Here is a 21,896-nt window from a genome sequence, read left to right on the forward strand (position 1 = left end):
CGCTTCGCTGCTGTGTCTTCCATGTTATGTTCTGCACTTGTTATCATGAAGAGTGTTGTCTTAGATCCCATGCCGATTGTTTTCAATTTGTCCTTTCCTGTGGAAAAGGACATTGCCAGGCCGCGCGGGTTCAGCCTGGCCGGCACCCTGGTGTCAGAATCCTCCCCTGGCAGGTGAGAGGCTGGTGTGTGCACAGGGCTCCTCGCCCACGGTTGTGAGTGCATGTGTGAGTGTGTGTGTGTGTGAAGCTTTGTTTTGGAACACTGGCTTGGCACAGACACGGTCAGTCAACGTTTGGGGCAGAGAGGGGAGATTATCCACTGCACGCCGGTGCACACTTGCGGTCTGCGTCCTGCGGGGGAGGCCTGGGTCCGATCCTGCCGCAGAGCTGACTGGTTTCCGCTTGTGTGTGGAGTCCAGGCAATGTGTGGCTCATCCCCAGGAATACCCTTCTGTGTAGGCTGTGGTCCTGAGCAAGGCTGACGTGACTTTTACCCCCGCGTAGTTCTTAGCAAGGTAAAACACCGATGCAGATGCAGTAGATCTGTAATGCTACGTCCAAATAGCAGTGTGCATGCACTTAAATGTCTCTTCATCTGTAAAGTGCGAGTAATCGTTTCTCTCTTAGATGTGCCCTCATCAGAGTATCTGGTCTACATTTAAATATCAACATGTTACCAATTATTATTGTTTCTTTACTTAATTCCTTCATTAACTAAAATTTCTAGGGTTAATTAGAACTTTGCTGAATTATTGCATGTATCCCTTTTGGTTAAGGTGATGGATGAATCATTCTTTATTGTGTGATGGTAGCAGAGCTTTCTCAACCCAGTATCTGAAGAGGAGTAGGTCCTGGAGAAACTATTGACTACTGTCTCTTTTCCCAAGGGTGGTACTTACCTAGGACCATTCTAGAAGGGTAGGAGAGGAGTCATCAATCACATACAGTAGGTTCTTGCATGCGTCGGGCTAAACTCTCGTGCAGACTTGGGTGGAGACGGGCTCAGGCTGCTGGGAGTGAATATAGTTGTGGAAACTCTTCCTCACACTCTTCTGCTCCCACTCACTTTTAAAACACATTCCAAATCTTTCTGTTGCTAGTCCCTGTAGCCAATACAATTTAAAAGACTGTTTTGCTTCTTAGGATTTAAAATGTGGAGCATTGAAATTTTGACCCATAATGGCAAAGACTTGGATCAGTATGTCATTTCAAGAAACAAGGTCCAGACAGAAATTCCAGCCCATACTTGCGTCTCCCTTAAGCTGTGGGGTGCTCATACCCTTCTGAAAGTCCTCAATCTTTCTCCAGTCTCTACATCATAAAATAAAGAAGCTTCTGTATTATAGACTGATTGTGTTCCCCCATTCATGTTTTGAAGCCCTAATACCCAATGTGAAGGTGTTAGCAGGTGGGCACTTTTGGGGGTGGGGTTAGATGAGGTCATGAGGGTGGGGCCCTCATAATAGGATTAGTGTCCTTATAAGAAGAGACCAGAAAGTGCTCACGAATGTGTTCTTTCTCTCTCTTTCCTTCCCTCCCCCCTCCCCCATCTCTCTCCTTCTCTCTCTTCTGTGTGTGTGTCTCCCGGAGCTCACACAGAGGAAAGGCCACGTGAGGACTCAGGAAAGGGGCAGCTGTCTGCAGGCTGGGAAGAGAGTCTTCACCAGAGCGGATTGGCCAGCACCGCCTTGATCTGGGACTTCCAGACTGAAGCACTGTAAATGTCTGCTGTGGAAGGCACCCCGCCCGTGTACTTTGTGATGGCAGATCCAGCTGACAGTCTCACTCTGGAAGGACTCTGTCATCCTGTGCCTGCATGTGCCATCCCTGGTCATCCCGAGAACCTGGGCACTCTACCCAAAGTGTTCCCAGTGGGATGCACCCCCCCCCCACCACCCCTGGTCCCCTAGGACTGTGTCTCCTTTCACAGGTGGCTTTTCCCAAGAGGAGGCACATGGCAAGGATTTTGTCTGGGGAGAGAGATCAGGAGGAAGAGACGATTAAACAAGACAGTACTAAGTGTTCTGTTGTGAGCAGAGGGAAGGCGAAACACTACCAATTTTTTTCCTATCACAATTGCAAAAGTAATATAATTCAAACAACCGAAGTGCATGAAATAAAAAGTAATATTCTCTCTTTGCCATTTCATCATTTCACATTCTACTCCCTACTCACCAGCAGTCTCCATCATTGTGGACATGAATATTTCCAGATGGTTTCCAGATTATACACACACACACACAAACAGATGCACAGACATACAGTAGATATATACACAAATACAGATTTTTTTTAAAAAACAAAAATATTCAACAACTTGCTTTATTTCACTTAAAATTATATATGAGTATATAGCTCCATGCTATATTGTATTAACATATGGATTTATTCTGTGCTTTCTATAAACTGCACAGAATTACATATTATTAATACGATACTCCATGATTTATGTAATAAATTTCCTTTTGATGGACAATAAACTTACCATTTTTTCTCTATTACAATTTATGCTTTAGTGAACATTCTTATTCATCTATCTTTGTATAGTTTTTTGAATAATTTAATAGGATTTATTTCTGCAAGTGAAATTGCCATATTGTGGATATACAAACTAAAAATTTTGGTTGCTCTCCAAAAAGTTTGTAATAATTCACACTCCCACAAAAATGTCTGGCAAAAAATGGATTATAATTGTGAACTAAAATAAAATTTTAAGGCTCATCCCCGACCACCGGCTGACTGAATGGACCCCCTCGTGGCCAAAGGAATATCCTAAAACTAAATTGCCTGCCAGGAGGAGGCCTCATCATGCCCCTCTCCCTTCTTGGGGACATCCTTTGTAACCGATTAACAAGCCTAAGGGTATGCAAGACAAACCTACAGACCCTCAATTTACGCAACAAATCTATGTCTGATGTCTTATCTCTGATAAATAGCAACTATGTTAAAACATTCCAAGCCTTTAGACAAAGCTTCATGTCTTTAACCAATTAAAAGCCAAAGAATCTTTAAACCCACCTATAACCTACAAGCCCCCCCCCCCTTCGAGATGGCCCACCTTTTCCGGCCAAACCAATGTATGAGTCCCACGTATTGATTTATGACTTTACCTGTAACCCCTGTCTCCCTGAAATGTATAAAACCAAACTGTAACCCAGCCACAGCCAGTCCACTTGCTCAAGGCATCTTGGGCATGGTTCTGGGTCATGGTCCTCAAATTTGGCTCAGAGTAAATCTCTTTAAAATTATGTTCCGGAGTTTGGATGTTTTTCCATTGACATCATTTTGCTTTAAATGGCATTTTCTTCATTGTTAGTGAGGTGGAACAAATATTCATTAGTGTTATTTGTCATTTGTATTTTTTCCATAAATTGTCTATGTACAGTATCAAAGTTTTAATGGGGTGTTTAATATATTTTATGGGTTCATTGGAATTCTTCACATTTTAGGATATTAACTGACATTTTAGGATATTAATTGACTTTGAGAAAGTTTTTCCCTTTCTATATATTTTGGCTTTTCTATTGTGTATAGTCATTTTTTTCCTTAAAAACTAACAAAAAATTAGGTGACCTTCTTGTCAATCTTTTTCTTTATGTATTTGGAGTTTGTGCATTTCCATCACCTTTCCACCCTAAAGTTCAGAAATATTCACACACATTTTGCCCAATATGCTGCTTTGGCTTTTGTGTTTAGATCTTTAGTCCATCTGGAATTTGCTTTGGGGTAAGGTGTGAAATAGAGATGCAACTGGTTTTCAAATGTACAGACATCTTCTCCAAAGCCGCTTGCTGGGTAGCTTTCGTCCTCCCACTGTCTGGAAGTGTTGCCTGTATCATGTGCTACTTTCTATGTACCCATGTCTGCGTCCAAGCTTCCAAATGTTTCCAATATTTTCTGTAACTACATTGGCACTATACAGATTTAATTATAGTTTTATATAGTGTATTTTTATATCATTGTTTTACTACTCAATTGTTTTCCAAATGTTGGCTATTGTGATACATTTTCTGTTCTATTATAGATCCCAAGTTCTAAAGCTCATACTCCCCAAAATAACCACTGAAATTCTCATTTCCATTTCACTGAATTTATGTAATATTTAGGGAGAATTGGTATCTTGATAATATTAAGTCTTTATATACATGAATATATATATCTAGTCTTTTATGCCTTAGCCAAGTATTAGAGTTTTTGTTTTCATATTGTTCTTGCACATTTAATTTTAGATATTTTGTAGTTTTAGTTGCTATTTTTAATAAAATTCTTTTCCATTATGTTGTCTAACTAATGATTGATGGTATGTAGAACAGCCATCGGTTATATTTCTATATGGCCGCCGTACTAGTTTTCTTATGTGTTTAATTTGTTTTTCAGCCAGTTGCTTTGGGGTAGGCAAACTTTTTCTGTAAAGGGCCAGATCAGGAGTATTTTTGGCTTTGCGCGTGGTGGGATCTCTGTCCCAACGACTCAGCTCTGCACAAAGCAGTAACAATGGACAGCATGTAAATGAACAGGTGTGGCTGTGTTCCAATAAAACTTAATTTACAAAAACTGGTTGCTGGCTAGATTTGGCCTTTGGGCATGGGATGTGGTTTTCTGATTATGTTCTAAGAATGTAAATATGTCATATTTAAATAATACATCTTTGTCTCCAAACCATTGAACTTCAGAAATTTTGAATAATAAAAATGATAATAGTCACCCTTGTCTTGTTCTTATTTAAGGTGTTAGGCTCTTGTGATTTCACCATTAAGTTTGATGTTTCTCATTAATTTTTGATAGATAGTAATACTTTTATCCAGTTAAAGGTGTGTCATCTATTTCTAAGTGACCAACAGATTTTAAGAGCAATATGAATGAATTTTATCAAATGCTGTGTAAGCATCTGTTAATATTAACATTTCTCCTATTATTTTCTTCATGTATATAAACAAGATAAACTATCCTTAAATTTCTGGAATAAATGATTCTATTTTCTACATTTCATTGTGGATTTCTACATCTGTATTCATACATGAAGCTATAGTTTTCTTTTTGCAGTATTTCTTTGATTTTTCATACTATTCTAATCTTGTAGAATGAATTGGGAGGCTTCCTGTCTTTTTCTATGTTCTAAAACACAGTAACTAATATAAAAAATAGCTATTCTTTGAAAGTTTGCCAGAACACTCAAAAACCATTTGGATTTAGTAAACCTTTCAGTGATGGGCCTTTGCCCTTTCATTTTCTTTTATGTTATTAATCTGTATGAAAACCCCGCCCCTCCCCCCACCCTCGGCCTACACAGAGCATCTCTGCGTTGTTTCCATGGCACCGCAGGTTCAGGGGAAGACGACACTATGCACTTTAGAACAAGGAACGTGCCTTTGGGCCCCTGGAGACGTTGGACTCCCACTTCCTAGTGAGTTCTCAGGTCCCATTTGCTTGGGCAGAGCCACCTTTGGTCCCAAGCAATGGGGACCCCGGGTTGTGGACGTCCCTTAGTCTCCCCAGCCCCCCTGTGGGCGCCCCTTGTATTCCTGCTTCAGATCCACACATGTGGCCGTGAGTCCGGGGCTGGGAATGCTCTTTTCCTGGGCTCAGAGGGTTAGCTTTCAGGAATGGGATAAAGGGGATGCTTTTGTTTCCTTTAGAGCCTAGTATCCAAGTTTCCGAGCAGGCCCAGATCCTTAGGGAGCAGGATCCCAGGGAGAGGGCCCTGGGTGCAGGGCATTGCAGTGGCCCCAGCGTGAGTGTCTCCCGGGCCCGGGTGTGACCCAGGAGCAGAGCTTGAGGCTCCCTCAGGTTGATGCTTATAAGGTGCAAATGTCTGCCCACGGGCTCTTTATCATATTTTGTTTACTGTTTTGTAGACCAGGGCAGAAACCAGATGTGATCTTACTGCTTCTCTGCCCAGGTCTTCAAATGCCCTTTATGGGGGTGGCGGAAGGACCCGGATGGTCGGGAGGAAGAGCCAGGAAACAACATCTGGGGCCCAGCCGGCCCGAGCAAAGGACCAGAAGAGAACAATTCAGTCCTTTTTTTTTTTTTTTTTTTTTTTTTTTAAATAAAACTCTCCCATTCTTGGGAAATCTTTGCTCTCCCTACATAGTTAGGATTACTTTTATAGTATTATTGGCCCAAAAGGCAAAATCTCTTCCAGCTGAAGCCCCATCCGCACTGCTGCCACTGAAATGCGGGAGGGGAGAAGCCGGCTGTCACTTTGCCCTGAGGCTCCGGCCTTCAGCTGGGGTGTCAGCCCTGGCCTTCCCCTGGGGGGACGCGGCAGGCTCAGAGGGGCAGTGCCCGGGAATGCTGCCCGTGTTTGCCTCATTGGCTGAAACTTGCCTTTCTCTGCTACGCCCCTAGGTGACGGCTCCGATTCTCACAGCTCCAGTGCGCTGGAGGAGCTTCCCCAGGTCAGGGTGTGGCGGCTCAGGGAGCCGGGGGTGGGAGGCCCCTGGGGAGGGGACTGAGGCCAGGAGGCCAGTGGGTTCCCACACAAATGCCAGGCCCAGAGGGGGCCTGGTTGTCCTGCCCTGCGTTTGCACGCAGGCCACTGAGCCATTCACAAAGCTGCGCTTTTCCTGGAAACGGTCAGTGTCCACACTGCAAGTGTTAGGGGCGACCTTGAGCCAGCAGCGCCGGCTTCCTGCCCTCAGGTCTCCCGTGTCACAAGTAACCAGCTGGGGAGGGACCCTGCGGCAGGAGGCGGGGCTTTGTTCTGTGGCCCTGAGGGGGTCAGAGTGCACTGGAGAGTCGAGGCACTGAGCCCCGGGGAGCTGCTTCCAGGGCTGGCTCGGAAGCACCCTGCGCCCGGCCCCCCGTGGCTCAGCCCAGGCGCCCGGTTTCCGGACGTTGCTCTTCCCTTTTGAGTGGCATCATCTGCTTCACCAGCAGGTTTGCTTTTCCTCGGTTGTTGAGTTCAAATCCCCTAAGTCTCTCTTTTATGGCTACAACAACCGAGAGAACCTTCGTTACTCATCTCTCTGAGCGCTTAGAGGCAGAACCTGGGTTTATACAGCACGGTCGCGTGCCGGATGAGGCACCCGTGAGGTTCACGCGACAACACCGCCGGCCTATCCTGCCTCGGTACAATACTTTGCCGAGCGCAGGGTGTGAGGAGCGTCCCGCGCGGACGTCCCGGCGGAGGCTGAAAGTCACCGCACCGAGGAGCCGCTGCGAAGAGCCGAGGCCGAGTCGGAGGCCCGGCACGCGGCGGCGCGGGAATTCCTGGCTTTTGGCAGAATCGCCACACACGTCCATGCACCTGTGTGCAGGGAGGAACCAAAACCTTGGCTCGCCACAGAAACCTCTTCCATCACCAAGGAACCCCCCCTTGGCTACGGGAGGGAGGAAAAGCTATGAAGGAAACCTCGGAAGGAGAGACCTCAGGAGGTATAGGAAGGACCGTGGTCAGTGAAAAGCTTGGGTCAGAGCGTGGCCTCGATGGCACAGTGCAAAAGAGCCGGGCACCTGACCCGTCAAGCTAGCCGGTGGGTTTTTCCATCAAAAGGTCGCCTGGACCCCGGAGTGCGACGGTGACAGTGGAGCAGGGTCGCCTGGCCCCTGGGGTGCGATGGTGACAGTGGGGGAGGGTCGCTTGGCCCCTGGGGTGCGATGGTGACAGTGGGGGAGGGTCGCCTGGCCCCTGGGGTGCGATGGTGACAGTGGGGGAGGGTCGCCTGGCCCCTGGGGTGCGATGGTGACAGTGGGGGAGGGTCACCTGGCCCCTGGGGTGCGATGGTGACAGTGGGGGAGGGTCGCCTGGCCCCTGGGGTGCGATGGTGACAGTGGGGGAGGGTCGCCTGGCCCCTGGGGTGCGATGGTGACAGTGGGGGAGGGTCGCCTGGCCCCTGGGGTGTGATGGTGACAGTGGGGGAGGCTGTGTGTGGGGGGAGATGGGGAGATGGGAGCTCTCTGCACTTTCTGCCCAGTATTTCTGTGAACCTAAATCTGCTCTAAAAATAAAGTTTATTAATTCTTTAAAAAAGTTATCAGGAAAGAACATCTACAGTCATCAGATGTGGTTAATAATATCAATAACTGCATTGTTACCAAAGAATACAGTATCATTATAAGGGACTTAAGAGTAAAGAACAATGAATAATATACATCTAATTTTTTAATACTCAATATACAACCAACATGTTCTGATCAACAGTGTAAACCGTATAAAAGAGAACCCTGCTTTTCATTTGTACAAATACTGCTTTCATCATAGCAAAACTTTACACAATTAAAACGTACCACATGTAGAAGCTGTAAAGCTATTTGAATGTTTCTAGCATGAAGTTATTGCTATCTGCTGTTAATCAGTTATACCATCACCTGTAACACTGTCATCAAATGCATAGGATCTCTTAATTTCCAAGAGATTATATTATAGAGCAAGATTATTTTTGTAGCCAAATCAGGTCAACAGGGTTTCTTTTTTAAAAATAAGTAAATGCATCAGAAAGTGTAACTGGAGTGTGGTCTGCCAGACCACATGGTGGAGATTCTCAGCACTTGGGTCATTTGGACAGACAGGTTTACAGCCTCAAAGGACCCACTGCGGTTGTGTAGCTATCCATGGAAGAAAACACACAACTATTCACTTTCATTTTTATCCCAGGGATAATTTATGAAGAATGTATAAAAAGTGTTTTTTTTTTATTCTTGTTTTTACGAAAGCCATCAACCACTTGTGCAGCCCTCTCCGGGCCTGCCCTTTGCAATGTAACTGACAGGTCAATGTTTTCTTTTACCCTGGGAAAGAAAGGTCACTTTAGGGAGGACAACAATATCGGCTGCGTAAGCAACAAGAATACTCACTATCTTTTTCTTTACCAGTCCAACTTTAACGGCGGGAGAAAGCTTGGGAAATAGGAAAGAGATGTCTGTTTCATGTTTCCTTTGCTCTTCATTGATTGGTTGGACACTCTCTCTTCTAGTGCTTGGGCAACCTTCATGGAAACTCTGTCCAGGTTCCTGACTCTCAGTGGCAGGTGCTCAGGTCTTTGTGGTCTACAGTTCTCTGGGCCTGGGAGTCACCTACACCTGCAGAATTTGCCTGTATGTACAAGTCCCCGTGGCCAGTCCCTAGGCTGGTGGTTCTCAACTTTGGCTATATATTGCAATCACCTTAGGAGCTATAAAAAGTGCAAATACCTGGGTTTCACCCCTAGAGATCCATATTTAATTGGTCTGCGGTGTAGCGGGGCTCCAAGCTTTCTGAAAGCTCCCCCAGTGACGTCATGTGCAGCCAGGGCTGAGAGACCCTTCTCTACGGTGGCCATGAGACTCGGCGAGACTGTTGGTGGCTTTCATCAATATACCCAGTAACCAAGATAAGCTGAACATTATTGGGTCTCTCCAAATATTTCTAGTCTATGTTGATAAATGCGTATCAATTGTAAATATAAAAATAAAATAATTTGCATTGAAATCACATTATACATATAAACCAACAAAGTGCTGTATTATTGCTTTTCTTACATTGACAGGGCGATATTGGCAGATGATCAGAGTATTACATGCAGTTGGATTCTTCTAGTAGTGATAACAGATTATCTCTCTCCATCAACATTGCCCCATACTCAACAGAACCTGCTTCAGACCAAGCTAAATGTGCTTTCCAGCTTTTCCAATATTATAAATATAAAAAATGAAAATTCTCCTCTTCACCATGGCAATAACCTGGCTTGGCTCCGCAATGAGGTTGTACCTTTTTATAAGACAGAGAAAGACTTTTGCCTCAAGTTAACCCTTTTCAACAAAGATTTCCGTTCAAATTTGGATTCTGTTGCACTCTTTCTAAAGTTAACTGTGTTGCTTTTAGTAGAAAAATGAGTTTCCTAAAAATATACTTTACAAAGTTCAGTGCTACATAAAGAGGACAATATTCCACAAAAAAGTTACAAAAATAGATTTACATTTAAAAATCCTGTCTATGTGTTTAAGAGTACAAAGATGTGTGCTGCTGGCATGGCAGGTGTGGCTAGAACAGGAGGCTGGGATTTCTGTTCAGAAAGGCTCCACAGCCCCCAGGCAAGGAAATATAAGCAATCCTCACGTTGTAATAAGACATGTGCTGATCACAGGAAAGTGCCGCAGGGCAGACACTAATGGCAGTTCCACAGCTGCCACTTAGGAGGGAGCAGCTCACTCATAAGGGGGTTTGTATAAATTCTCAGAAAACACCAAGGGTCTGAAGGCTTTATTGAGGCTCAGATTTGGGTATTTGCCACTTTCAGCATAAGCCGCTGGTGACAATGAATTGGAGGCTTTTGGAATGGCCACTGGTGGCCACATCTCAGGCATATCAGTGACTGCAAACTTTTCTTTCCGCTGCACAGGGGAACCTTGTGGGGCACGGCACAGACCCATAGGCCTCTACAACTGAAGGGGACCTCAGAAGGGACAGTTTCAACCCTGGCTGCCCAGTGGAATCACGTGGGAGCCTCTGAGATTCAGTTTGACCCCTGCAGACCCCTGACCCCTTCTTTTGGAGCTGCAGTGGCTCTCATTTGAGCTGAGGATGAGCACAGCGGGTCCCCCACGCGCCAGCCTCGCCCTGTGCGTGGGAAGCAGAGGCCACGTGAGTGCTGGGGCCTCAGCCTTCCTTTACAGCAGAGGTTCCCTAAACGTCCCCACTCCTCAGAATAACCTGGGGGCACTCTGAAGAGTCCCTGGGCCCAGGCTGCACTCGAGCAAAATGAAATCAGAATCTATTGGTTGACACCCGGGAGACCCCCAAGGGCAGATGGGCTTGAGAGCCAGGTCCTTCTGTGCGCCCCATAGTTTGTGTATGTCTGCAGGGGAGCAGGGGAGGCTAAAGCACAGGATGAGGGATTTCAACAAACGTCTCAGCTGCATCATCCGCTGGAGTGCGCAGTGCTGCCGCCCCGAGCTCTGACGGGTAAAATCAGAGGCAGCCTGGGCTCATAGCAAGTTTAGAGTTTAAAAGGTTTGTCTCTTCTTTTTACTTCAGAGGATGACAAGTGTTTCTCACGGGGTGTAATTAGAGGGACTCCTTAGAGATGACACGAGAAGCTGTAAGGATCACAGCCCACTGTGACAGCTCCCAACTCCGCACTTTCCCAGAGGCCGGGTCTCAGGCCGGGGCCGCGGGGGAGGGTCCTGCAGGCCCTGGCTGAGGAAGAGGCGGCAGACAGGCTCTCCGTGGGGTCTCAGGGACTGGTCAGCAATGAGCGTGGACCCGGGGGACGGAGAACAAGGTGTGAGATGGGACCCTCAGGGCTGTGGAGTGGAAGTGACGGGGCTCTCGGGGCAGCCCCTCCTGACTGGGTCCTTGGAGACGGTCCCTGCACAGAGGGAGTGAGAACGTCTTGGGAAACATAATCTTAAACTTAGTAGAATTTAGCAACTCAGTTTTATGCAGGAAAACTGAAATATGAAGGAGAAGAAAAGAAAACTTGAATAGCTTTTGCTGTTTTATTGTGTTAAAGTGTATTTTTCAAACTACAAAAATACTAGGATTTAATTACTACAATCTGACTGGCTTCCAACTGCCCTCCCTCATCAATCACCTGCTTCTCGACAAAAAGGGACAGCAGAGTGTGACACTCTGTCTCCCAGTCCTGACTGCAGTGTTTTTGCTCTGAGGTGAATACACGATGCAAGTGGTTTACTGACAATGGTGTAAAATCTCAGATTCTCAGCACTCTGTTGCTCAGTCTTCTTACTAATCATTTCAGAGATGACAGCTTGAAATCCCCGACGGGGGTGCAACGCTCTGCAAACCTGGGGGTGCTCCAAGCCTGATTCCCAGGCCTGGGGCAGGGGCTGGGTGGGATGGCTGGACTCGCCTTTCAGCTATCAGTGGATCCCGGGCGGGGTCCCCACAGCCGGGCCCAGCGTTTCCCTTTCCCTGGTGGCTAAGCCCCGTCACCTCTGAGGCCGTCTCCCTCGGGGAGCCTCCGGGTTTCCCCGGGCACGACCACCCTCCCTGCCCTGGGTTCTGCCTGCCCTTTGTCATACTGTTTCAAGGTTGGGATTTATGAGTCCGTTTCCTTTGCTAAATTGTGAATTTCTCAGAATCAGGGATAATCTTTAATTTATTTTTGTATCTTTGGTACCTACGCCGGACTGGTATAGGTACTTAAGGGTATTTGAGAGTAGAATGGCATGGAATGAAATAATAGTTTTATTCCATTAAGACAAAGGTCAAATATTTTCTTAACAAAGCTGTGGAGCCCTGATCAATCTACTTTTAAATTGCTAATTTAAAAGCAAATAGAACATTTGTATGTGTGTGTGGCTGAGCGTATCTGCAGGCTGAAAATAGTGTGTGAAACATTTTTTCCTTGACAATCTGGACAGGGTAGATATTGACTAGGAGTGTTTAGAACATTGTTTACAGGTGCTGCCAGCCAATCAGGTTGCAGGGACACACACAGAGCACGAAAAAAGTCGGGATCCTAACTAGCCGGATCCTCCAACTATAGGGGAATTATTTTAGGAAGGAATTTCTTTTTCTTCTAAAACATCTGTAGATGTTGTGAAAGTATTATCAATTTCAAACTCTACTTTTGTATTGACCACTTGAATTCCACAATATTCATGATGCTATTTTTATTGCTAAAATGTGCCTACTCTGGCCAGTGCTGTAAGTTCCTCAATAGTTGCTTCAGGGCCTAGACACCTTTTTCACAAAGACAGGGGGGTGGTCTGGGGGCAGCTGCCCAGGGAGGAACACATACTCTTTGAGTAAAAACTTTTAAAGTAAAAAGAAAAGAGAAAATTATCTTCTATGAGTAACCTAAACTAATATTTGGGGGTTGGGTGGGGAGGACTAAAGGAAATTTAAGAGCAGCTTCATTTTTGTAGTCTCCTGATATATGCCCCCAAAACTGGGTGCATTTCATCTGAGCCTCAAATTTAGTGGATATGTTCGTACATTAACGTTTTACTATTGTTCCATCTTGATTATAGGCTATTGGTCTGAACGCTGGGGATCAAATGTGGGCTGGAATCCTTTCGTTATTTAACGTACCGTCTTCTCTTGCTGACCTATTCACAGCAAGACAGGGAAGGCATACTGAGTGTCAAAGCAACGGAATGGAAAATGAACAAGTAAGTCCAATACTCATAATTAGGAAACACTGGTCAACCAGTGGGGACTTGGTACCATGGAGACATTCACACAAAATAAGTCCAAGGAAGAATTCTACCCCCTCCATTTCTTCTTCACCCAGGAAGGGGCAAAGTGGCGTATCCTATTGTACCTGCCATGACCTGACAGAGTACCCACCAGGCCTGCCTGGGACGTGGAGGACTCCTGTGTATTTAGTTGTCTTGCAGCGCGACGGTCTTGAAGCAGAGCCAATGGGACTGAGTGTCGGCGGGAAGACTGGTGGCCCGTGCGCCTTGGTCACAGCTGGGCCTGGATGCACTCAGCGCAGCAAGTACTGCAAGAAGCTTCTTCCTCGTCGGAGGAGTCCATTAAAATCAAAATCAGTAATGACAATTAAAAATCCCAAAGGTCCCCAACCAATAAAAATCCTTATATATAGTTATTTTTTCCTAAATATACCTCACTTAAAGGTAAACTTCTGCTCAAATAGACAACATTCTTGCTGGGTGTCTTTCTGTGGAAGCTTCACAGCTGAAGACAAAGGAATGTGCCTGCAACTTCCCAAAGAGCACCCGAGGAATGGACACTTCTGGCTGAAAGAGGGGTCGGTCAGCGCAAACACGGCGCCACCAGTCCGTGGGTCCTCGAGTGGGTGTGGACATGGCTGTCGGGCTAGAGAGCCTGCCGGGGCTTGGTCCTGGGTGTCTGTGGTCTGGGGTTTATGGCTGACACTGTTCTCTGTGGTCACACTCCTGTGAATTCCCTGCTCGGTGGCGCTGCCCTTAGGTACTCTGCGTTTTCAGCCGCAGGGCCCTTGAACGTGCCGTTGGGCTTGGCTTCCCTGGGAAAGAAGTCCTGCTGGTAGTCAGGGTTGTCCAGGCTGATTTGGTGGGTGCCTCTCTGGGCCCAGTGGGCAGTGCTGTCAAGTGTACTGCTGACACAGGAAGACTGGGCGGTGTTGAGATACTCGGGGTTGCCCACAGCGGTGCTGTGGGGGTTCTGGTAGTGTGGGTCCCTGCCGGGAGCTGGGTTCAGAGGCTGGTTGTGGTAGACCGGGTTCTGCACAGAGCCTGCGGGCCTTTTGGGAACGCACTGGTTTATGTATTCTGCAATTGAAAAGAAATCAGAGGTGAAGTAATCAGCAAGGCATCACCCCAGCAGGATTCCAGGGCTCACCTGACCCTGTGTGCGTCTCCAGCGAGGCACTGAGGACAGAGGGTGGGGCCGTGGAGACGGCCAGCTTGCTGGTGCTGCAGAATAGACCATGTTCTTTCCGTGCTTCTCAAAGTAATGCGCACATGTATGCTTTGCAAATTTTAAGTTCTCAGAGGATTGCGTGCCTGCAGGGGTGTGTGTGTATGTGTGAAACCAGGTTAGAAGTGTCTTGGGATAAAGCTTAGATTAGTTAAATATATGTTTCACAGGTCAAGAATGGAGCAGGGAGAGAGAGCAGGGATTAAATCTGTCACACGCACACACACACACACTAGCATGCACGTGCACACACACACACACCCCTTTGTGGTTTGCTTCAAATTCTAGAAAATATGCAGACTCATTCTTCAAACAAACCTGCAGCTGACAACGCAGAAGCAATGGAGACCCTGCACGGGCTCAGCTATTTGGTGCTGACCGGCTTCCCACCCCCTTCGCTGAGTCTGCAAATCTGCCACAGTCCCGGCTCCGCTCGCTCTGCTGGGAGGAGGCGGCCGAGGGGCGGACTCGCTGCCGCAGGATGGGGCGTATCTGTTCCCAGGGCAAAGCACTCACCAGGCACTGGGAGGAAGGTGTCGTCCATGCTGTCCTCGGTCAAGGCGCCAGTGGGGTCTGAGCTATACCGCTGCAAGAAGCTCTCTTCCTTGATGGGACAGCTCTGCTGCGGAGGAAACTAGGCGAGGTTACTCTAGCCAGGGCTGCTTAAACGTCAATGTGTATAAAAATCACCTGCAATCTTGTTAAAATGCAGGCTCTGACTCAGCAGGTCTGGGGCAGGCCCAGAGTCTGCCTCTGCTGCTGGGCTGTGGACTGCAGACAGCGGCCAGGCGTGGGTCAGCGTGTCCACCAGAACTCTCGGCAGTGACACACTTGTTCTGTGATCTGTGCTTTGCAATATGGGAGCCACTACGAACACTTCAAATGTGTGAGGAACTGAATTTTATATTTTATTTCATTCTAAGTAATTAACATTTAAGTAGCCACGCATGGCTAGTGGCTTCTTCACTGCGTAGCGCAGGTCTAGAGCAGGGCTTCGTGCATCAGCACGGATCAGCACCACCTGGAAGGCCAGCTCAAACGCAGGGTGCTGGTGCCAGCCCCAGAACCCAGCTTTGGTGGTGGCCTGGGAACCTGCATTTCTAAAAGCTGCCACGTGCTCCTGGGCTGGTCATTCACGAACCACACTTTGAATGGCACTGTGACAGGTGATAGCCAATTGCTGGCCCTAGTGCAGAGGTCAGGGAGACCATGCGGGGAAACCCATACGGGAAGAAAAATCCAAATTATCTGGGTTACGAGGGGCATTTTCTATGTATCATAGAGCCACGATGCAGAGTCGTTAATTCTGGTTTCTAGGGTGTGTTCGTACATACCCCGTTTCTGTCAACGCAAGCCGCGGTGGAACTGTTGCTGGTCGCGCTCTGAAAAAGCAACAGAGAAGTGGCTCGCGCTGCACCCGCACGCTCCCACCTGCCGCCCCATGCAGGGCGCGGGTCTCATGCAGTGGATATACCGAAGGTGCCTCGTTTTCGTCTTAATCATTAGCTTTAGAAAAACTATCATCAATTTAGTTCTGATTTAATTCTGTCCCTTAGCGGACCTAAAAGGATTACAGTCAAGTTGCTGCAATGCAATGAAATAATTAACATGCTTACTTGACTCACTCTCATTCTGGCTTTACCATCTGGTCAAATTTGGTTAAAACTGATGCCTTTGTCTCTGCAAGTTCCACTAGATGGTTTCCCTAGAACTCAGCTTGAGATAGAGAGAGAGAGAGAGGAAGGCCCCGTACCAGAGAGCTGAGGAGGGGGGTCCGGGACGTGCAGGGGCTGTGGAAGAAGCCCTGCTGCGGGACCAGGTACTCGTCGGCGTCCACGACGTCCTCCATGTCCTCTTCGTCCATCAGGGCGCGGTAGAAATTGGAGTCCGTGGGGCTCGGCAGGTGCATCCGTTCATCCCCCTGGCGCAGAGATTTGAGACCATGAGAAAGGCCCTGAACATGCCCGTCCCCCCCTGGGCTGCAGGCGCTGGGCCCACTGTCAGCAGGTGCCTGCGTGTCTGCCGACTTTGTCACAGTAAAACTCCCGGGTTCTCTAAAGTACAGCCGCTCCCCCCCACGGCGTAAGGGAGCCGCAAAATAAAACGGCCACCGTTCTCCGACGTCTGAAAGGCGCCCCGCGAAACGCAGACGGCTTGGGAGGGGCCGGATGGGAAGAGGCGGCGCAGTTTAGCGCGTGCGCACTGGGCTAAGTGCGCTGCGGTGCCGGCTGCGTGTCACTTTGCTGAATCTTTGAGAAAACCCGTGAGCTTGGCTTTGCACTCCCGGCTGTGGAAGGTGACGGTTGCCAGGCTGCCTGGGGCTCGGATGTGAAGCCAGGTGTGCCTGACACCAAAGCCCTGTTTCTCCACTGGATGTTGCTAGGCTTTGGCCCCTGAAACGTGACAGTGACACGCAGGGTGGGTGTGGGGAGACTGCGTCTGGCCAGGACAGTGTGGACGGGAGGGTGACATGGAGCTGTGGGCACCACTTCTGGACCCTGCTGGGTTCACAGTTTGGCCTGCGCCTTAACCGAGGCTTGCTCTATGGCACCAGAGGGTTTGACCTCCGGGCCTGGGACGCAGGAGGCCGTGTGAGCCCGTGTGGAGGACAGCGACACCAGCGCTCCTCAGAGGGACTGTTCGCTAGGGAAGGGCAGACCCGGGCTGTACCTGGATGACAAGGTAGCGCTGGGGGTCTCGGGCCATCTTGGAGAATTCAATGATCAACTCACGGAACTTGGGGCGACTGTCTGCATCGATCATCCAGCCTGGGGAAGGAAGGGGAAAAACAGTACGATCGGAACCCCGGAGAAATGACGAATGGCATTGCTTAGAGAAGGCCTGACAAGATGGGGTCCTTCCAGACAAATGCTGATGAAGAGACGGGATCTCTGTGACAGACGTTACACAGTGACCACTTTTAAACAGTGGTTGCCATTTAAAGACCACGTCAGCGCCTGTATTTGAACCAGAATAACAGCAACATCCTCTAACTTGTCCACACTCCCCCTAGGGCCAGCATTCTGGTGGCACCCCGAGGGGCCGCCGCCGCCGTGCGGGGTGCAGTCGCTCCCTGTGTCCTGCTCTGACTACGGTGCCCTGAGTCAAAGCCCGCGCTCACCCTCAGCATTCTTCCAGGCGGGAACCAGACTCAGTTTAGAGAAACGTAAAGGCTTTGAAGAACCTGGGATTTGGGACCACCGCACCCTGGCGCTACATACCCCGCGGCCACGCAGGCACGTGAGCGGCCGGCTGTGCCAGTTCCTTCCCTGGGAGGACGCTTTTGTGAACTACTCCAGTGCGTCTCACTACACAACAATCTAAATCAAGATTAAACAAGCTGAGGATCAGCTACTGACTAGAGACCCTCGTGCCTCTCGAGGGTTCACGTTCATTTTTCATCAGCAGGATATGAAGCTATTTCAGGCCAGACTGCTGTGTGACCTTAGGCAGTCACATGGCCTCTCTGGGCCCCAGCTTCCTCAGCCCAGACCAAGGAAATTAAAATAGATTAACTCTGCTCTAAAGTTCAGAAAGGCATTAACATTTACATTAACTGGACTCTGTCATATTCCTGATGCACGTGTCTCGTGCAAATGCTTATCCACACATGCAGTGCCACCTTCAGAGCACTGTGATCCTGCTGGGACAACATCAATCAAACTACACACTCTCATTGCATTAAAATGTTTACATGCCACACTGCAGAAGACCTCACATAAATCCACTGTTTGAAAGGTTTAAGTCAAAGCAGAAATGTTGATTCTATTACTCATAGTTAGGCATTTAAAAACATTCTCTCTCTGGTAACGGGTGGCTTGGTATTTCATCGAGCGACTCGGAGAATAGAGAGTGTTGGTGGAATGGCTTACGAAAGACTTTGATTTTACTGATTTGCTCGCAAACACAGGCAAATGTTAGGTCACCCTGCTCAGTGAGTCCCGCAAGTGCTTTTTGAAGAATGCCGGAAGGGGCATTTACAGATGTTTCTGGACTTGTGTGCTTGTCTCAAAGAACGGGAGACATTTCCCCAGGGAACCGAAGGCCTGTCTGGCGGCCGGCAGCGCCGCCTCTGCAGCACCTGCGACCAGGGTGACGCCAGGCAAGGGGCCCCCGTCACTCACACTTGACCATGATCATGTAGACGTCGATGGTGCATATGGGCGGCTGGGGAAGGCGCTCGCCCTTCTCCAGGACGGAGGAGATCTCGCTTGCGGGGATTCCATCGTAAGGCTTGGACCCAAAGGTCATCAGCTCCCACACGGTGACCCCTGAGGGGATGAAGTGTGAGTCAGTCATGGTCACAACCCTGTCTTTAGTCATCATTGCCCGTTACTGTTGCTTAATGTTTAAAACTAAGTTTCTGTACACTTGCGCACTTGTTTGACGCTGGAGCCTCAGTTTCCCTCTCTTAAAAGTGGGATAATAACCGTATCTGTCTCATAGGATGGCTGTGAGGATCCACTAAGATAATACAACTAAAAAGGTTGGCACGATGCCCAGCAGCTATTATGGTAAGTGACGGATAAATGGCAAACTTCAGCAATCGCGGTGAAGACAACACTGACGCTAGTGACACGAGTGTCACTGTGTGCAGGGCAGGAGCCACTCACGTCTGCCCGGAGCGACGGTTCCCGTGGAAGTGGAGAGATGGGGATTCTATGTGGTTTTAAATCATAAAACAATTGGAAACAAAAAGGCTTATGTTCCTCTTTATACACACAAAAACCTCATTTTAAATTTCAAAATCGACCAACTATCAGGATTAAAAACCAGTGAAAGCAGCGGAAATCTTAGAACAGTGTCTTTTCAGATGAACCCTGAGCTGCGCCAGCCCTGGCCACGCGGGGGTTCTGGACCGGCCGGCCGGCACCCTCGTCCCCAGCGACCCGTTGTCTTCAGCCCTGGCCTCCAGTGACATGTTACCACGGATCTGCCTGGCTTCCCAGAGGCCACTCCAGACCGACCGGCCGGGACTGGCACAGAAAGCGCGGTGGCCACGCAGGAAGGCAGCGGTCCGGGGCCAGGAAAGAAAGCGCTGGCCGGGTCTTCCTATGCCCCCGCCCCCGCCCGGCCAAGGGACCCGGTGAGGGAAAGACGTCTCTTCTCCGGGTCTGAGAGGCCAGGAACCTCTTCCTTACCGAGGTTTCTAAATGGGCACAGCGACTCCGAGCGGGAAGGCAGGAGTTTTGCGTTTTGGAACGAATGGCGACAGGAGAGGGTGAGCGTGGGGTGGAGGGAAGGGAGGGCGGCGTGAGCTCGCTCCACCTCCTTAGCGGAACCCGCTCGGCCCCTCATTTAATAAAGTGAGCATTTTGCCTGGACTGGGACTAGGCAGTGGAGAAAACAGGATATGATTTTTAAACTAGAAATTCAGGCTTATGGTCTAATTCCAGGGAGCTGCCGGCAATTACAACCTGTTGCGACAACAAAACCTTCAACGGCCACGCTAGGGATGCCACTTCCTGGTCCCAGCTGTGATCGTTTGATCGTTCAGAGACACGAGGTCACTAGACTCCAGAGGGTTTTCCTTTATTCGACAAGCGTGGGCAGCGGACCGCGGCTGGCTGCAGCCCGGAGCGCGGGGGAGGACGAGGCCCGGGACACAGGAGGGACCTCGCGGCCCGCGGAGCTCCGGTTCCACGGAGCAGACCGGTGAGCCAGGGGACAGTGCTGAGCAGCGAAGGGAAAGTCTGGTGTGGTTTAAAAGCATCTTTTGCCGCTGCATGGAGAGCAGGCGAGGGAGTGCGGAGGGGGAAGGGAGGAGGCCTGCAGGGGCCACCGAGGTGCTGTCTCCTGGTGGGGAGCAGCTAGATGGGAGGGACAACAGGAGGGGCTGGCGCAGGGCGTAGCAAGGCCTCGGAAGAGCTTTATTTCCTTGTCTATCTCATCAGCTGAGGCAGCTCAGCTCCCAGGGACGTAGAGACATTCACACATCCGTTCACGGGCAAGGATCTCTGCTTTTGTAAATCTTACATTCTAACAGAAAACATAAAGACTCGGGCAATTAAAAAATACACCAGTATTTGGAACATTGTAAAGTTAATGATGCTATAGGAAAGAGAAAAGACTAAATGGACAATCTCCTGAATAATTTTGCGTCTGTGCTAATGACTAAATTCCTCTTGGAAATGCCTTTCAACACCGCTCTGCTCAAACACACACTTCCAGAGGGGCGGGCGCCCCCTCCCTCTTCGGGCGTGCTGTGCGGGGCTGGGTCGCTGGGCTCCCCTGGGTCAGGGCCGGCGGGAGGTGCCCCAGCCCTCCAGCGACAGGCTGCAGAGAGGCCCACTGTGGGACCCAGGGCACACGCCTGGCCGTGCTCAGCCACACTCCCCAACAGGGCAGGTCCCTGTGGGCTCAGGACAAGGGAGGGACGTGACGGCGGGCTTGGGAGAGGGGCAACCCGTGAGGATGGAGCTCGAGCAATCGCGCAGCCACGCTGGGACTCAGGCGGGGACCTGGAGAAGGGGCCCTATTAGAGTGGGAAGTGCTGATGAGTGTCTCCTCCGTGTGTCAAGCCCGTCCCTCCGACACACGGAGACCACTGTTCACCACCTGCCTCCACAGCCACCGAGCTAGTTCATCACAACCCTCAGTTCTCTACCACGACACTTGTCCCATGACACCTCCTTTGCTATCTCCCTTTGGCTCACTTTAAATTCATGGCAAGAGGTCATGTCTGGCCTGATCTCGCAGGTACAGGCATCGCCTACGTTTAAGTTCTCTCTCCCTCCCACGACCCGCTCTCTCTGCCAGCCAAGTTCCCCAGTATCCACAGTGACATACAGTTCGGCAGTTAGATCCAACTTCCTCTGTGTGTTTTCTCAGTGTGATAGACAGACAGCAACTACTACATTGTCATTAGTCATATCTTGAAACAGTATTTGCATTTCCGAGCGTTCAGTGTAAATTAACTAACAGTAAGAGCCACCCTGGCCTCAGAGCAAGCCCGTCAGCATCAGGATTTCAACTCACCATAGCTCCAGACGTCACTCTGGTGGGTATAAATTCGGTGTAAAATCGATTCTAACGCCATCCACTTGATTGGCACCTTGGGATGATGGGAGAAGCAGCAGGAAGACAGCCATTAGCTTCCCTCCGCTGAACAAGACTAAACCACCCTGGGCATGGTTGCCAGTGACCAACGTGGGGAGGCCAGGCCATCCCCCTGGCCACCCCAGGCCCAGCTCTCCCTCCTGGCAAGAGGGGATGTCAGATGTGGCGGCTAAGGCAAGGCCAGTGGCCCCACCCACTCAGGACTCACATGTGTTTGCAAAGCCAGTGTCATAGGGTTGGTGGCTGCTTGGAGCCAAGCAGGCTGGGGTGAAACTTCAGAGGGAGGGCACCTGGGGGCCTGACGGGGATGTGCACCCCGGAGAGGCCCCTGTAGAAACCCCAAGCCAGACAGAGAGAAGGGCCGGTCCTGAGTCCCGGAGACCCTGGGAGCCCTTGGAACCACATGGGAGCTTTCCATGTGTCTGCAATGTCCTCAAGAGCAAGGTGCCACCAAATTAGCTGTGACCTTTCCCAGCTGTTCTTTTGAAGGGTGCTTATGTCCTGGGGGGGGGGGGAGGT

At 49.3% G+C, this 21,896-nt stretch overlaps 1 protein-coding gene across 4 annotated transcripts in view; it reads right to left on the reverse strand.

Annotated features, from left to right (window-relative positions):
- Positions 1 to 8,722: 8,722 nt before the first annotated feature.
- The window catches only part of EGFR (epidermal growth factor receptor), a 187,203-nt gene continuing 174,029 nt past the window's right edge, over positions 8,723 to 21,896 (reverse strand). For 2 of the 4 annotated variants that reach the window (XM_069461923.1, XM_069461921.1), the window contains 7 exons: positions 21,297 to 21,372; positions 18,443 to 18,589; positions 16,989 to 17,086; positions 16,072 to 16,239; positions 15,653 to 15,700; positions 14,835 to 14,940; positions 8,723 to 14,170 (listed from right to left, as the gene is read on the reverse strand). In XM_069461923.1, coding sequence (XP_069318024.1) covers positions 13,809 to 14,170; positions 14,835 to 14,940; positions 15,653 to 15,700; positions 16,072 to 16,239; positions 16,989 to 17,086; positions 18,443 to 18,589; positions 21,297 to 21,372 — 1,005 coding nt within the window. In that variant the 3' untranslated portion in view covers positions 8,723 to 13,808. Of the gene's footprint in view, positions 14,171 to 14,834; positions 14,953 to 15,652; positions 15,701 to 16,071; positions 16,240 to 16,988; positions 17,087 to 18,442; positions 18,590 to 21,296; positions 21,373 to 21,896 lie in introns of all 4 variants that reach the window. The other 2 variants (XM_069461922.1, XM_069461920.1) reach the window with 2 other exon arrangements.

Source organism: Eulemur rufifrons, chromosome 29 (assembly GCF_041146395.1).
Source record: "Eulemur rufifrons isolate Redbay chromosome 29, OSU_ERuf_1, whole genome shotgun sequence".
NCBI lineage: Eukaryota > Metazoa > Chordata > Mammalia > Primates > Lemuridae > Eulemur > Eulemur rufifrons.